This window comes from Amphiura filiformis, chromosome 4 (genome assembly GCF_039555335.1).
Source record: "Amphiura filiformis chromosome 4, Afil_fr2py, whole genome shotgun sequence".
Taxonomy (NCBI): Eukaryota; Metazoa; Echinodermata; class Ophiuroidea; order Amphilepidida; family Amphiuridae; genus Amphiura; species Amphiura filiformis.
The window spans coordinates 20,642,305-20,659,676 of record NC_092631.1 but is presented as its reverse complement, the minus strand read 5'-3'; the positions used below and the strand labels follow the sequence as shown (position 1 = coordinate 20,659,676).

Sequence of the window (17,372 nt, the reverse complement as noted above, 5' to 3'; positions counted from 1 at the left end):
ACCCCTTAAAAACAAATCATCAATGATTATGCTAATCAACAAATGATTCGATGAAATCTCAAATACCCAATTAGTACCGGTACCCAAGATTGATTTAACTATGAACGTGGGATAGGCCTACATTATCATAGGGCCAAATTGGTGTCGCAACCCGTATGGCAAAGAGATGCATAGATAATGGACTTTGATCCTACAAATGCATGTCCAATTAAAACGTAGGATCAAGGACATGTACGAAGATCCAAACAAAATAATCATGGCGTATTTACCGACATTGCATAGCACAGTAATCGTTGTTTTTATATTTATTGGTTTTGGAATGACCAATGTTTCCGCTCAAGAAGTAAGTATGGCTTAATATTATATACCGGTAACTAAACTTGATATTGCTTTGTTCACTATGCGAGAAAAGCTTTGGTAGGCCTAATCACAGACAACAAAAACGTCGTCTGAATCATCAGATCATCTTGCCTTTGGTTTCAAATGCAGTAACTATGATCACTGTTATTAATTGTTATCACTGGTTATAGACAAAAGCAACATTAGAGACTGTGTTTCTCTTTTGTTCAATCAGGTTTTTCGCAAATTATAGGCCCTATAGGTCAACTACTCAGTCAACTACAACCCTGGACAAAAGGGTTGGAATGAAATTAGTACGGTATTGCAAATGAGCCCCCGTTCCCCCAATCAATGTTGAATCCTGAGATTTTGTTCATGTGCGCTCGCCGCTCAGTTGTACCCAACATTGATTGGTGGGGCAGGTGGAGGTATTGGGGTGAGGGTAATGTTTAGACGTGACACTAAAGAAAGCGCAATTTCATCACTCTAAAAATAACGAAAATATGGCTATTACAAGGTGCACATTCTATTTTTTAGTCCAACCTATATAGCATTGTAGGCCTATATCATGCGCGTATTTTTTTTTTTTGGGGTGGGGGGCTTTGGGGCGCGAGCCCCCCGGGGTAAAAGCAGGGGGCGGCCAAAACGAAGGGGCGGCGGAAGAAGAAGGGGCGACCAAAAACGAAGGGGCGGCAAAAAGAATTATTAAATATAAAAGGGCGTAAAAATTTGATAAAGTATAAAAATTTTGAAAAAATGGTACACTATACATCAAAATGTGTTGCTTTTAGGGCGCTAGCGCCTAAAATCTTTTTTTTTTTTTTTTTGCTCTTCACTTTTTCAAACCACCGAAAAAAAATTGGGTCAAACTTTTCGGGCTGTTGGGCAAGGGGCGGCAGCCCCCCGGGGTTGGAACGGCCACGGTACGCCACTGTATATGTCTTTTTCTTGAAATGTATAGGCCCAACATCAAAGTGGTTTAACACACTGACCATGTACCAGTCCACCCCGACTGCCTGGCCAGGCAGCACGTTGCCTTCGCAAGCAACATAAACGTTGGTACCGTAAACGTTCGCCTAATGGCGGTATGGAGTTCATGGAAATGAGAGAGCGCCATCCCTGTAAAAGCCGACTATTATCACTGATCATTAAGGGTACGTGTAGTTAAAGGATGAAACCTATCGACACATACAATTATGAGCAAGATCGAACAAACTTGTTCATGATAATGCGGTAACCATTCACCTGATACGTTGTGGCCCAGTGAGCAGAGCATTAGACTATAGTGCGAGGATAAAGAGAACTTGTGGAGAAGATTGATGTAGTAATCTCATGTAGTAATTTCTGACAGATTATGATGTCTGTCAATGTTTGTTTTTTTATGATTTGAGGAAATTTTATTCTCTATTTTCTTGATTTTATCTTTAACATTGTTTATATAATTTTATTATTTTATCTTGTATGTGTCTTTTTCATGATTCTTTGTTTTTCGTTTCATTTTAGAGTAACTCAGTCCATTCAATCAAATGTTGTAATGAACCTATTTGATTGTATAGGCATTTGTTATGTGTGTGTGAGACGAACTGTCGCGTGCGACAAGTCTTTCAATTCGCGCGAGTGTCCTTGCCTATGCATCAGTGGTCATAAGAGGTATATCATTTTATTCGAAAGGGGGGATCCCAAATATACGGGGGTCATAAAGAATAATAGCAGGGGGTCATAAAATGTTTTATGACCAAAATGTAGGGAGTCACACGATGACCACAGAAAGTGTGTTATTTTATTCAAAAAGACTGATTTCAATACAATTATGGGGTTTGGGATCATAAAATTGTTGTTGCCGAAATAGGGGATGCGCAATTTTATTGACGCAGACTTTTGGGACCCCCCTTCCGAAAAAATGATAGCCCTCTAAGAGGATTCAAAAGATAACCTCTGCCCCAATAATCCCTAGCTATTTTGTTTGAAACTGTTCCACGGAAGATGTAGGCCTATCATAACAGGCTCAGTCTTCAAATGATATAAATAAAATTTGAATGAGTGAACGAACAAAATCATACGACCAACTGAATACAGGCTGTGCATATGACTTATCATCCCGTAAATCTAGTGGCGGACTACTCAAATGCATTCAACAAAAGCATGATTGCATCTACCGCGACAGTTCGTTTCACACACATAACAAAATGCACTACGATCAAATAGGTTGATGACAACATTTGATTGAATGGACTGCACTGCGCCATGATTACGGGGAAGAAACCGGTTCAAATCTTTTGTTTGGAGCCAATCGATAAACGCAAGGCGTGTATAGCTATCATTGAATACTGGCTAGGATTCCACAACACAATGAGAACATGTTATAAGGCGCTTTGGAAGGCACACAATACCCCAATGGCTTTCCATATTATGTGCACTCAACAACTATTCAGTATCGAAGCCCGGTATCGAAGTTACGTAATGTTACTATGTCAACGGGATCACGCGCTTAAGTAATGAACCACTCAACCACGATCGAAACAACCAGTACACAAAAAAGGCATACCAAAATAGCGTGATCGTAATGATCGCCATATAAACAGTGCTTGGTTCCGATACCATCACGGAGTTACGTAACTACTCCGTGGTCTGATAGTTATATGATCAATGGTCTGATCTATTCCAGGTGGTGTATGACGTGCAGTCCCTAAATTCAGTAAATTTTCATCGTCAACCGTGTAATTGAATGGGATTATTTTGAAATTTTAAAACGCTTGAAATATCACAAACAAATAGGCCTATGTTGATAAATAATATAAATACAAGCTAAAACCGTTGGGGTTCGATAATGAACCCCACTAAACTAACCGAGTATATGGAAAATGCCATACGGTCGGGCGGTTTCACGAGTTGCCGGCTCGATCATGTCATCCGCCGCCTGTTGGGTTCGATCCGTTTAAGAAAAGAAAAAATAGCTGATCATTTATAATGCATAAATGAATAAAGTAATGTAGTTACACAATTTGAAACATTGAGGCCGTTCTATTTTTCAAAGGTCATTTAACTGTTAAATGTAGTGGAATATATCACGCATTGATAGGTAGCAGGTGGAGCAAATTTTGTCAGCGGTTTTTGTCGCCGTTTGTTCGCATTGCCTATTTATCTATAAAAAAAATAAGAAAATTAAAATTAAATTAAAAAAAATTCACAATATTCTTTCGTAAAATGGGGACAAAATCCAAAAACATTTCTTGACCCTTCTTCACATAAAAGTGGGGGCAGAAATCAAGATTCGAACAAGTACCATTCACCATTCAAGGCGCACCCTCTACCGACTGAGCTAACTGGTCAGACAATAGAAGGGTTTAATTTTGAACTGAAGAATATTAAAAAAATATGAAGAAATTACAATGTTATAAAAAGATTTACCAAAATGAGTTAGGTATAACGTATGAATCGATTTACAAATTAAGTCCAATGACACTTTGAGAAAGAATACCTGAAGAAACCCCAAAACATCAAACGCAATATTTTAGTAGTGACTCGATTTGACTCTATTAAATTGTTGTAATTGCTGTTATTGCCACAGTTTACATATTTTTATTTTTATTTTCATATTTCTATTTCTTGCAGCCCATATGCGACGAAGACAAGTAAGTATAATGTCCAGGAAGTAATATGATTAAAACTGAATAGACATTAGACAGCCCCAAATACCGCCCTATACTTATATATAATATCGCTTATAGGAGGGCGATTAGGAGGGCGATCATAGGGGGTGCTATTTAGGAGGGCGTTGGCAGTCATGTATATGTAGGGATGGTGTTATAAATGCAGGCTGTATACATTTTGCAACACACTCGACAAAATCAGACTTTGATAAAATATGTAAATCACGATATAAATCGGAGAATTTTGAAAATATATGGCAAACATGTCACTTTAATATTATTACTTAGTCGTTAAAAGGGATCCAAAATGAGCGTTTATTGCGTTTCGACAGTATTTTTTGTGGAACATGAGAGCACCTCAGACCTATCGAATTGCATTCTGAATACGAAGCATGTCTTTCTGATATCAAATAATTTTCATTTTTTTAAAATCACAATATAATACAAATTTTATGACAAATTATAAAAATTTGATATTTTTCAAATTTTTGATATATAACAGTCCTCGAAGTAAATTATCTAAATCTAATGATATATTCTAAAAGTGTATGTAGCAGGGAGGAAAAGCCGACGGTCAATTGAAAATTTTGACCTTTCATATTGAAGATATGGATTTTTTCCCCAAAAGACCTAATTTTTTTTGGTGTTTTGGGAAAAAAATCCATATCTTCAATACGAAAGGTCAAAATTTTCAATTGATCGTCGGCTTTTCATCCCACCTACATACACTTTAAGTATAAATCATCAGATTTATAAAGTTTACTTCAAGTACTGTTAAATATCAAAATATCAATTTTAATGATTTGCCATAAAATTTGTATTAAATTGCGAATTTCAAAAAATCAAAATTATTTGATATCAGAATGACATTCTTCGTATTCAGAATGCAATTCGATATGTCTGATGTGCTCTAATGTCCCACAATAAATACTGTCCAAACGTTCATACCCCAGCCCTTAAGGTCATTTACTTGATCGTCAAAGTCATTTCTTCAGCTACCACATAAGCTTTGTTTCAATAAAATTGGTGGTCTACACGCGAAGATATGGCAAATTGTATTAAGTCCTAAAACAGCTAGGGCCACTTTCGTGTCTTTTTGTGAAGGAAATGGGACTGAATTGAGTGGAATCATAACCATCTGGTTGGTATGGGTAATTTTAAACAATGGGCATTTGAAGTGGTAGTTTAATTTATAAATTTGAAATAAATATCAGGTTATTTATTTACTAATGTCAATTAAGTGAAAGAAAAACATGAAAACCCTTATTCTAAAATATTATAATGACGACACAAGCGAACATGGTAAAAAGTAGTACAACTCGTGCGATTAATAAAATCGGGTGTTGCGTTTGAACCTGAACTATAGGAAAAAAATCAAGTAAAAGTTTTTCTGTTAGCCACGATATAACTGGTTTCACCATTTACGCCACGACCCCTCTTATTTATTTTTCTGAAAAACAAAAATGCAATTGCTAATCATGAAAGTCAATTTTACGCGATGCAAGCTTGATGCGCGAAAATAGCAAAAAAAACAAACTTGTTTTGGTTTTTTGGACGTTTAGTTAATTGAGCATAGCGCTTGAGCCCGAACAGTAAAGAAACCAAGTATTTTTTTTGTTAGCCGGGTCAAGATGTTGCTGATTCCACTGCATATACCATTGTTGCCATGGTCTGTTTTATTTGTATCTAAAGAGCGAAATTGCAATTGTATATTTTTTCTATTGTTACGGTCTGTATAGTTCAAATCTGACTTCATGTCAGGTTTATTGCGAAATATTAGGCTAATGAAAGTCAATTCCGAGTTTATCGTCCCCCGCCCGCGTCACTTTTTGGACACCAAAAACACCCGCGTCAAATTTTAAAAAATGCCAAAATAATTCATTATTTTCAAAGTATCAGTGTTTTCACCAGTTTTAGCAATTGAAACATATATTTTGTTTGTAAAACATATAAATTTATAACTTGGAACCAAAACCAGGCTCTTTTCTTACTTTTCTAGTCCCTACCCATATAAAAACATGTTTATAAATAACATGTATGAGTGTGGCTTTAAATAAACACGCACTTTAGGTCAATAATGAAATCTGATGAAATAATGAAAAATGAAAAATGAAAAAGTCACCTCACCAACCTGGGAAAAAAAGGGACGATAAACTCGGAATTGACTTTCATTAGCCTTATGCTCGTCTGATTGTGCAAGACCAAACTATGGGCGGCCACATGGGTCAAAAAGGGTCTAAGACTAAGAAAGGGGTGTAAAATCCAAAAAGGGGTCTAAGACTCAGAAAGGGGTCTAAACGCAGAAAGGGTGTAAAATCCAAAAAGTAGTCTAAAACGCAGAAAGGGGTCTATACACATCAGAAAGGGGTCTAAAACTCAGAAAGGGGTGTTAATTCAAAAAGGGGTCTAAAACTCAGAAAGGGTTGTAAGATACAAAATAGGGTCTAAGACTCAGAAAGGGGTCTAAACACAGAAATGGGTGTAAAATAAGAAAAGGGGTCTATAACTCAGAAAGGGGGCTAAAAACAGAAAGGGGTGTAAAAGAAGAAAAGTGGTCTATAACTCAGAAAGGGGTCTAAACACAGAAAGGATATAAAATAAGAAGGGGTCTAAAACTCAGAAAGGGGTCTAAACACAGAAAGGGATGTAAACTAAGAAAAGGGGTCTATAACTCGGAAAGGGGGGCTAAAAACAGAAAGGGGTCTAAACACAGAAAGGGATGTAAAATAAGAAAAGGGGTCTATAACTCAGAAAGGGGGCTAAAAACAGAAAGGGATGTAAAAGAAGAAAATGGGTCTAAAACTTAGAAAGGGGGCTAAAAACAGAAATGGGTGTAAAATAAGAAAAGGGGTCTAAAACTTAGAAAGGGGTCTAAACACAGAAAGGGATGTAAAATAAGAAAAGGGGTGTAAAAAGCAGAAAGGGGGCTAAAAACAGAAAGGGTCTAAACACAGAAAGGGATGTAAAAAAAGAAAAGGGGTTTAAAACTCAGAACGGGGTGTAAACACAGAAAGGGATGTAAACTAAGAAAAGGGGTCTATAACTCGGAAAGGGGGCTAAAAACAGAAAGGGGTCTAAACACAGAAAGGGATGTAAAATAAGAAAAGGGGTCTATAACTCAGAAAGGGGGCTAAAAACAGAAAGGGATGTAAAAGAAGAAAATGGGTCTAAAACTTAGAAAGGGGTCTAAACACAGAAAGAGATGTAAACTAAGAAAAGGGGTCTAAAACTTAGAAAGGGTCTAAACACAGAAAGGGATGTAAAATAAGAAAAGGGTCTATAACTCGGAAAGGGGGCTAAAAACAGAAAGGGATGTAAAATAAGAAAAGGGGTCTATAACTCAGAAAGGGTCTAAACACAGAAAGGGGTGTAAAATAAGAAAAGTGGTCTATAACTCAGAAAGGGGTCTAAACACAGAAAGGATATAAAATAAGAAAAGGGGTCTAAAACTCAGAAAGGGGTCTAAACACAAAAAGGGATGTAAAATAAGAAAAGGGGTCTATAACTCAGAAAGGGGGCTAAAAACAGAAAGGGTGTAAAAGAAGAAAAGTGGTCTATAACTCAGAAAGGGGTCTAACCACAGAAAGGATATAAAATAAGAAAAGGGGTCTAAAACTCAGAAAGGGGTCTAAACACAGAAAGGGATGTAAACTAAGAAAAGGGGTCTATAACTCGGAAAGGGGGCTAAAAACAGAAAGGGGTCTAAACACAGAAAGGGATGTAAAATAAGAAAAGGGGTTTATAACTCAGAAAGGGGGCTAAAAACAGAAAGGGGTGTAAAAGAAGAAAGGGGCCTAAACACAGAAAGGGTGTAAATTTCCATAATGGCTCTAGAACTCGGAAAGGGGTCTAAACGCAGTAACGGGATGTAAAACCGGCCGAGAAAGGTGTGCGTCTAATCGGTGCTTCAGAAACGGGTGCAAAACCATAAAAGGCGTCCAAAGCTCAAAAGGGGTGTAACATCCGAATAGGGCTCTAAAACTGCGTTAGGGCTCTAAAACTGCGAAAGGGGTCTCAAACTGCGATAGGGTCTAGAGAACTTAAACTATGAGAGACGACACTCAAAAGTACTGAGTTAGGCTAAATCCTCCAGTCTTGAATACTACGGCATGTTTAGCCGCCATATTAGATATTTGGCGAGTGAGAGGCCGAGGGACTCAGGCTAAATACTGAGTCACACTGCTGTCAGCGTAAACAGCTTATGATCCCAAACAAACTAGCAGGCAAATTATAGAATTCTGAGCATGAGCAACGTAGTATCCGTCTATCTATCATATCTTTTTTTTAAACTATAAATGTTATTTGCTTATGCACTTAGTAAACAAAAGCCATGGATTAAAAAATGTGGTTTCAAGCATGCATCAGTTACGTCATCACCCTAATTATTTCGGATTATTCCCTTTCATTAGTATCATTATCATTTGTTCCTGTGCAAAGATTGGTGAATAAATATGTTTAAATGCATGCTTGAACCATATTTTTTACTACTAGTATTAGGCAATTCGCGTAGCAGGCTGACGAAATGTATGAGCACCGTCGTACTTTAAAGTTTACACGGGAGAGGAAAAAATATGAAAATAAATAAATACATGATTAAATGAATAAAACAGACAAATAATAAATAAAATAAAATAAATAAATAAATAAATAAATAAATAAATAAATAAATAAATAAATAAATAAATAAATAAATAAATAAATACAATTAATTAATTAATTAATTAATTAAGTAATTAATTAATTAATTTTAATTAATTAAAGAAAGAAAGAAAGAAAGAAAGAAAGAAAAAGAAAAGAAAAATGAAGGAAAGAATGAAAAAGAAAAAAGCAAGAAATGAAAAAAAAAAGGAAAAAAGAAACAAAGAAAGGAAAGAAAGTAAGAAAGAAAGAAAGAAAGAAAGAAAGAAAGAAAGAAAGAAAGAAAGAAAGAAAGAAAGAAAGAAAGAAAAAAGAGAAAAGAGAAAAAAGAAAGAAAAACAAGTAAATAAATAAATTAGTAAATAACCATGGTATTAAGAAAGGCTCATTGTTTTTAGTCACTTATTTTATTGTTTCCAATTTTTGACAAATTACAAACATTTTGGAACATCTGTCAAATTTTTGGAGTGGGTGTGTTGGGGTGGGTAGGTTTGGTTTGTCGTCTTTCCCTTTCGATTAGAGATTTCGCTTTTTTTTACAACTTCTGTGTACAATTAATTATATGTTGTTTTCTTATGAATAATGAATCCTCTTCATGTTTTGTGCTTCTTGCCTTGTGCATTCTCTTTACTGGACACAGATCATCTCCAATCTCCATGTATTTTTATTTTAAAATAACTTCCATGATGTGTGATTTGATTGTATGAAGTAATAATGAACAGTAGTTGACTGGTGGTTTATATTATCTTTGTACCAGAGGATGTAAGTTGTCGGGAAATCTCCTGGGTTTGTTTTGGCTTGGTTCTATCTCCGGGCATTTTCATGCTTTTCACACGAGTTTTTCGTGGCTTATATCTTTGTAGGCCCCTAATGTGTTTTTTCCCCACCAGACAACATTTTCATGTTTATAGTGTTAGTGACGTAAAAAGTCCGGATAGGCCCGCCTATAGGCCGGATTTATTAAAGGAAAAAAGCAATTTTCTGGGATAATTTTTTTTAGATAAATATTTTTCTGGGATAAATATTTTTTCTGGGATAAATTTTTTTTCTGGGAAAACTATATTTTGTGGGATAAATATTTTTTTCTGGGAAAATTATTTTTTGTGGGATAAATAGTTTTTCTAGGTATATTATTTTTTCTGGGATAAATATTTTTCTGGGATAAATATTTTTCTGGGATAAATTTTTTTCTGGGATTTTTTTTCTGGGAAAACATTGGCCCTCATGGTATACCGTATAATACATCCCGTTTGGCGATTTTGCCGAACTGCACGTTCACCCCGTTTCAGATAGAGGCTAACAGGAAGGCCGCGCGATGTCATCCGAGATTATCGTATGAGAAAAAGTCGTTCATCATAGAAAAACGGTGGGATTTAATGGCCGTGTGTCCGATTTATTATCGTCTACGACTGTGGAAACTGTCCAGAAACTGCAAGTTCGTGTTAATCCCGTCAATTTACGGGTCTTATCATTCAGAATGAATCAGGTAGGACGTCTACCGTAGGTAAGCTTAAAAGTACTTGTTACTTATCATTGTGTACATTGTATATTAGACTGCGGAACTCAGTCCTCAATGATAGTCAGTCATTTATCTTTTGGTCGTTATATGACTATCATTTGAGGACTGAGTTGTTACCATACATCTTCTGAGGTGCAGTTTCAGACAATAGCTTGGGATTATTGGGGCAGAGGTTATCTATTGAATCCTTTCATGACCACTGAGGGGTGGTGCAATAATTATGTGTACGGGGGGTGAATTATAGGGGGGCAAAGATTTTTGGCAGGCCAAAGGGGGGGCAAGCATTTTTTGGCAGGTCGAAAGGGGGGTCAAGCGATTTTTGGCAGGTCGAAAGGGGGGCAAGCAATTTTTGGCACAGATATTTTGGGCACCGTTTCTATATTACGCCCTAAAGAGGCATAGGAAAACGTTACGAACACGTTCAAATATGCAAAATTTACCTACTTGCAGCTGAATTGTACTTAGCTCTGTATAAATATGCACAAATCAAATGTGCGAAATTCAACATACAGTAGTCATATTATTTCAACTTTACTGGATAATAAATTGAGTATCATAAAAGCATTCAAATTTCATAGAATCATTCTTTTTCTAACTTAGCAATTTGGGGCCTGGAGATAGAAAGTTAGGGCCCTGTGATAGTAACTTAGTAACTTGGGCCCGACTTAGTAATTTGGGTCACTGACTTAGTAACTCAAGGCCCAAACTTAGTGACAATGGGCCCCAACTTAGTAACTCAGGGCCCCTAGTTACTAAGTCGGGCCCTAAGTTACTAAGTCTGGGCCCAAACTACTAATTTGAGGCCAAAACTACTTTGTGGACTCAGTAGGTTGTTCAATTTAATATTGGTGAGAAACATGTATTAAATTTAAACATTTTTAATTGATATTTTGGTTTATTTTACAGATAATATTTGTACTGGAACTGGAAGGAACCACCTGCAGCAACACAGCAGCAAGCTAAAGCAAGAGAAAGATCGAGATGATGATATGTGTAAACTTCCAGGATCTGTGGTGTAAATCAAATTTAAATTTGAGGGAAAAACAATTGACAGAAAAAGACAACTTGTCAACAACATTGCAGGTAGGGCCTACATGTAGGCCTACCTATCAATTAGGCACTAGTAGACATCACCTGATGAATTTGACCGACAGGGTTCTTCAAAACATCTTGTGCAAGGATGTGCCACTGCCACACAGACTAATGAATGCTGACATTTAAAAAAAAACACCAAAATTTGCCTAAATTAGGTGCTTTTAAAATTTGCAATATAATACACATTTTATGGCAAATGATTAAAAATTGATATACAACAGTCCTCGAAGTAAACTTTCTAAATCTAATGATATGTACTTAAAGTATATGTAGCTGGGATGAAAAGCCGACGATCCATTGAAAATTTTGACCGTTCGTAAATTTGTATTGAAGATATGGATTTTTTCCCCAAAACACAAAAAATAGGTCTTTTGGGGAAAAAATGTATACCTTCAATATGAAAGGTCAATATTTTCAACTGATCGTCAGCTTTTCATCAACATACACTTTAGTACATGTCATTAGATTTAGAAAGTTTACTTTGAGGAGTGACTGTTAAATATCAGAAATTTAGAAAATATCAAATTTTAATGATTTGTCATAAAATTTGTATTATATCGCAAATTTCAAAAAATCTGAATTATTTGATATCATCAGAACATTCTCATATCCAGAATGCAATTCAATATGTCTGATGTACTCTCAGCTCCCACAAATAATACTGTGCAAACATTAATATCCCATTCCTTAAGGGATCTAGAATGAGCGTTTATGGCATTTCGACAGTATTTTTGTGGGACATGAGAGCACCTCAGATGTATGGAATTGCATTCTGAATACGAAGCATGTCTTTCTGATATCAAATAATTTTCATTTTTTGAAATTCACGATATAATACAAATTTTATGACAAATTATTAAAATTTGATACTTTTCAAATTTTGATATATAACTGTCCTCGAAGTAAATTTTATAAATCTAATGATATATTCTTAAAGTGTATGTAGCTGGGAGGAAAAGCCGACGATCAATTGAAAATTTTGACCTTTTATATTGAAGATATGGACTTTTTTCCCAAAAAGCCCTAATTTTTTTTTTGTGTGTTTTGGAAAAAAAAATCCATATCTTCAATACGATATCAAAAATATCAATTTTAATGATTTGCCATAAAATGTGTATTACATTGCGAATTTCAAAAAATCAAAATTATTTGATATCAGAAGGACATTCTTCGTATGCAACAGTCCTCGCAATTCGATATGTCTGATGTGCTCTAATGTCCCACAATAAATACTGTCCAAACGTTCATACCCCTTCCCTTAAACAGGGGAGTTTTCTTCCATTATTCACCCCCAAAAGGGAGGGAATAATTTTACCTCTTTGGGGGGGGGATGGGGGGAATTTTGTGTTATTGATTTTAAAAAAGAGAGGAAAAAAATCAACAGGATTCAAAGAAGATTAAAATAAAATGAACTAAAGCAGACATTATAGATTCATTGGTGCAAAAAGATGCATATTTAGACCGTGCACCAGATACAGCTTTTACAAGCGTGAAAGTCTTACCGTTTAAAAATATAAGGACGTTTTGTGCATAATTGTGACATTTTTTACTAAAACGTCGATTTCTCAGAGTTCACTTTTGACAATATTGCACAATTTTGTGACAAGATAACTCAAAAAATATACAAGCAAAAGGTAAACTTTTTGCACTATCGTTTAGAGTACATCAAAGTCTAGGGAAGGTTTTCTCATTTTTTCAAAATTTTTGTTTTAAACAAAAATATACACCATTATGTGCAATTTTTAGCTTAATAGAGTAACAAAATTGCTTTTTCAATATTTCGAAAAAGAGACAAATTTCAAAAAATATTTAAAAAACCCTTCCATTAGTTCATGTCTCTTCATGAAAAGCGAACTGAATTTTTTTTTACTCCGAACGGATTTTTTTCTAAATTGTCACAAAATAATTGGGGTAAAAAAGTGAATGTTTGTGATTTTTTCAAAAACTCGAGATTTTTGAACAAATCTGACGTCACCATGGATTCCTTGACTCATTTCCTTTCTAAAATGTATAGTTTTATATACTTTGGACATACAATTCAGAAATAATGATGCTCGAAAAGGTCCATGTTCTCTCCCATTACTCTGGCCTTAAGGGGTACTACACCCTGTCCAATTTTGTGCCTATTTTTGCATTTTTCTCAAAAATTATAGCCATTGGTGACAAGTAAGATATTTATATTATAGGGACCAGGAATACAACTACTGTACTGAAAATTCAGCATTTCAAAGCAAGTAGTTATTGATTTGTTTTCCTCATTTTTATTGTAACTCCACAAATGTTGTCTGTGAAGAAATAAAATGTACAGTGCAGTAGTTGTAGTCCTTGACCCTATAATATTATCTTACTTGTCACCAAAGCGCTATAATTTTTGATTTTGAGAAAATGCAAAATGGGCATTAAATTGGGCAGGGTGTTAAAAATACCTCTTAACAGCTCTATGAACATGATGAATATTAACTTGTCCAAGTTTGTCTTCCCTTTAAGCTTCAGATCCAAACCATTGATTATCCTTCCCTAGATGAGTGGCAATCTCGAAACTCTGCTACAGAAGAATTTTAATTCTAAAGAGCTAAAAAAAAGCTGAAAACAGCTAGCAAAAAGCTGAAATCAGCCAGCAAAGAAAAATCTGTAATTTGGGAAGATCCTATACTTTTGTATGAGCAAGTTAGTGTACCAGGTACAAAAAAGTTGAAAATCAAAACTAAAAAAACTGAACTCTCACACATCCTGAAAATAATAAATCACAGTTCTGAAAATAAGAGCCTGGAGGTGTTTGACAGTCTTGAGTCTGTCTCCCCTTTAAACCGTTACTCCTTACATGCAATTACTGTATTCAGTGTCCAGACTGTACCATCTAAGGAAGGATTTTATGTTTAAAGGGAAAACAGAATCAGAACAATTAACGTACAACACCTAACAGTTGATGGGCGTAGATCCGGTATTTTGCCAGGGGGATGGCCCATACAATCATCCCCCATGTTGATGCCCCCCTACTGGGGCACGAATTTGTGCTTTAAATGAAAAAAGTGCACCAACGTATTTTATTTTCCAACCCCATCTACGCCACTGATAAAGAGTTTCTGGGGCTGACAAAATAATACTCACATATTCAGTCAGGGAAGGAGGAACAAGAAAAATACAGAAAACTACACATAGATCAGGGATGTGAGAGTTCCTCTTTTCAGCTGATTTCCTCGTTTTTTTTTTCGTTGCCAAAATTTACGCGTTTTTCTTTTATTTTCAGCCCATATTTGGCGTTTTACCCTGATTTTACGCTGTTTTTAGTGATTTTCCTTTTCCTCGTTTTTGGTCTGTGGCCTCTCACACCCCTGATAGATAGCAATCAGCATAACATTTTCCATTTTGGGTCCATTTTGATTCCTGTGAGGCTGTGACACACCGCGGTAGGGTGTAGGAATATTTTCTGGAAGAATAGACACCCCTGTCCTAAATCAACAAAAACATTGAAAGACAAAAACACCTTTTAATGTTAAGCATGCATATTCAACTGGGGCGCAGCAAGCGGGTGGACGAAGTCCATGGGCTACGTCCCTGAAGTTCAGAATAATACACTGCCAGTAAAATTGGTAACAAATAAATGTTCACTTGTTTTAGGTGTTATACTGTTACATTCAACTTTGGTGTATTTTTGGTTTGAATCATATGCTGATTGCTGACCACATGTTGGAATACTTTGTGTGTGTTTTGGCACCATGTCAATCATGTGTTAGAAAAATAAAATACACTGAATAAGAATACAAATTTACATAATATGTGTTTGTTTTCGTGGTGACTAGTGACTAAAAAAATAAAGTGACAATTACCAAATTAAAATGTAATATATGTGTTTGTTTTCAATTCATGGTAACTGGTGTAAGGACTGATCAATATTGGACTAAATTAATGGGTGAGCTTTTTTTAATGGAACGGTTGATCGAACATGAAAAAAAAATATACACGTTTGTAAAAATTTATGGGGAAAACAAAAAAAAAAAAAAAAATGTCGATGTTTTTGAGCTAAAACAATTGAATTAATAAGTTGCCTCCAAAAATTAATGGGTTCCTTTTGTGATGCTTTATTAAAATATTTCACATTCACCCCTTGCACTAACAATGGGTGTCAAATTTGACATTCCGGCAAATACGGTCACCCCTCTACTGCAAGGATCATGATTCACGACGACCCTGTAAATTTTGTTTCTATTTTAGCTAAATTTCTCATAAAGGATCGTTTACCATTTAGAAAAAGGTGCAGGGCCTATATTTATCTCAAGAGCATTTATTTCGAGAGCATAGTATTACAGGCCTATCTCACGATACGGGTAAGTTTCTTTTTTTGTGTGTTATTTTTTATTCAGTGTTTATTTCGCTCGAAATTATCGGCTATCTACAGTAGACAGCAAAATAATTCATAGTCTCCACCGCGGCCGGTTTGATCCTACTCACTCCATTATTACCGGCGGAGGAGGAGACTATATGCCACTCTCAGCCTGCCAAAAATTCTTTCCCCCTCTCCCCTTGCTCATGCCAAATTTTGGGATCTCAATTTACAAACCTTAATGGTCTAAAAATGATACATGTTGCGGGCGCAGCGAGCAGGAAAATTTGCATAAACGTTTCCGTGTTGTTTTCCTTTTACTTTAAAGGCGCCCCCTTGAATGTGTACCCAAAATTGCTTGCCCCCCCCCCCTCCTCTCGGCTTGCCAAAAGTCCCCCCCCCCCCATTTTACCCTCCCCAGGGCTCATTGCACAGCCCCTAAGCTGATTTAAAAGGGGTCATCGGGTGGCAGATTTGCCTCACTGGAAAAATGGGGTCTATTGACAGGCACATGACACGTACCAATATTATAGGAGTCCCCCTCCCCGGAACAACGGTTTGAACGAGTATGAAGGGTAGACCAACAACTAAGCGTAGGCCTATTAGTAAAATTGCACCAAGCCGAAAGTGCGTTGACCTTTGCTACATTTCTGCGCATGCATAGCGTCGTAACTAAAGGTCCGGCACAGATAGGGCAAACTACATTTTAAATTGGGATATATATTAATTAAAAGCTTATATTAAGGGAAGGGGTATGAACGTTTGGACAGTATTTATTGTGGGACATTAGAGCACATCAGACATATCCAATTGCATTCTGAATACGAAGAATGGCCTTCTGATATCAAATAATTTTGATTTTCTGAAATTCGCAATGTAGGCCTAGTACACATTTTATGGCAACTCATTAAAAATTGATATTTTTGATATTTAACAGTACTCGAAGGAAACTTTATAAATCTGATGATTTCTACCTAAAGTGTATGTAGGTGGGATGAAAAGCCGACGATCAATTGAAAATTTTGACCTTTTCGTATTGAAGATACGGATTTTTTCCCAAAACACCAAAAAAATTATGTCTTTTGGGAAAAAATCCATATCTTCAATATGAAAGGTCAAAATTTTCAATTGATCATCGGCTTTTCCTCCCAGCTACATACACTTTAAGACTATATCATTAAATTTATACAATTTACTTCGAGAACTGTTATATCTCCAAAATGTGAAAAATATCAAATTTTAATAATTTGTCATTCTTCGTATTCAGAATGCAATTCGATAGGACATTCTTCGTGTGCTCTCATGTCCCACAAAAAATGCTGTCGAAACGCTCAAAACGCTCATTCCAGTTCCCTTAATGAAATATTTGATATATTCAACATCAAATTTGTATTATATCGTGAATTTCATAAAATGAAAATTATTTGATATCAGAAAGACATTCTTCGTATTCGGAATGCAATTCGATAGGTCTGATGTGCTCTCATGTCCCACAAAAATGCTGTCGAAACGCTCAAAACGCTCATTCCAGTTCCCTTAATGAAATATTTGATATATTCAACATCAAATTTGTATTATATCGTGAATTTCATAAAATGAAAATTATTTGATATCAGAAAGACATTCTTCGTATTCGGAATGCAATTCGATAGGTCTGATGTGCTCTCATCAGTGTTGCCAGTCTTCAGGAAATTTCCTGATTTCAGGAAATTTTACTTGGATGATCCTGTACAAATGTATAGGCAAAGTACATTTTTCAGGAAATTTGTTGCCATTTCAGGATTTTTTGAAAACACTGACTGGCATCTCT

The 17,372-nt window shown here is 35.7% G+C and overlaps 1 protein-coding gene across 1 annotated transcript in view; it reads left to right on the top strand.

Moving 5' to 3' along the window:
• Nucleotides 1-153: 153 nt before the first annotated feature.
• LOC140149716 (uncharacterized) overlaps nt 154-17,372 on the top strand; it is a 22,749-nt gene continuing 5,530 nt past the window's right edge. The window contains exons 1-2 of the mRNA XM_072171776.1: nt 154-343; nt 3,952-3,971. Coding sequence (XP_072027877.1) covers nt 197-343; nt 3,952-3,971 — 167 coding nt within the window. The 5' untranslated portion in view covers nt 154-196. The remainder of the gene's footprint in view (nt 344-3,951; nt 3,972-17,372) is intronic.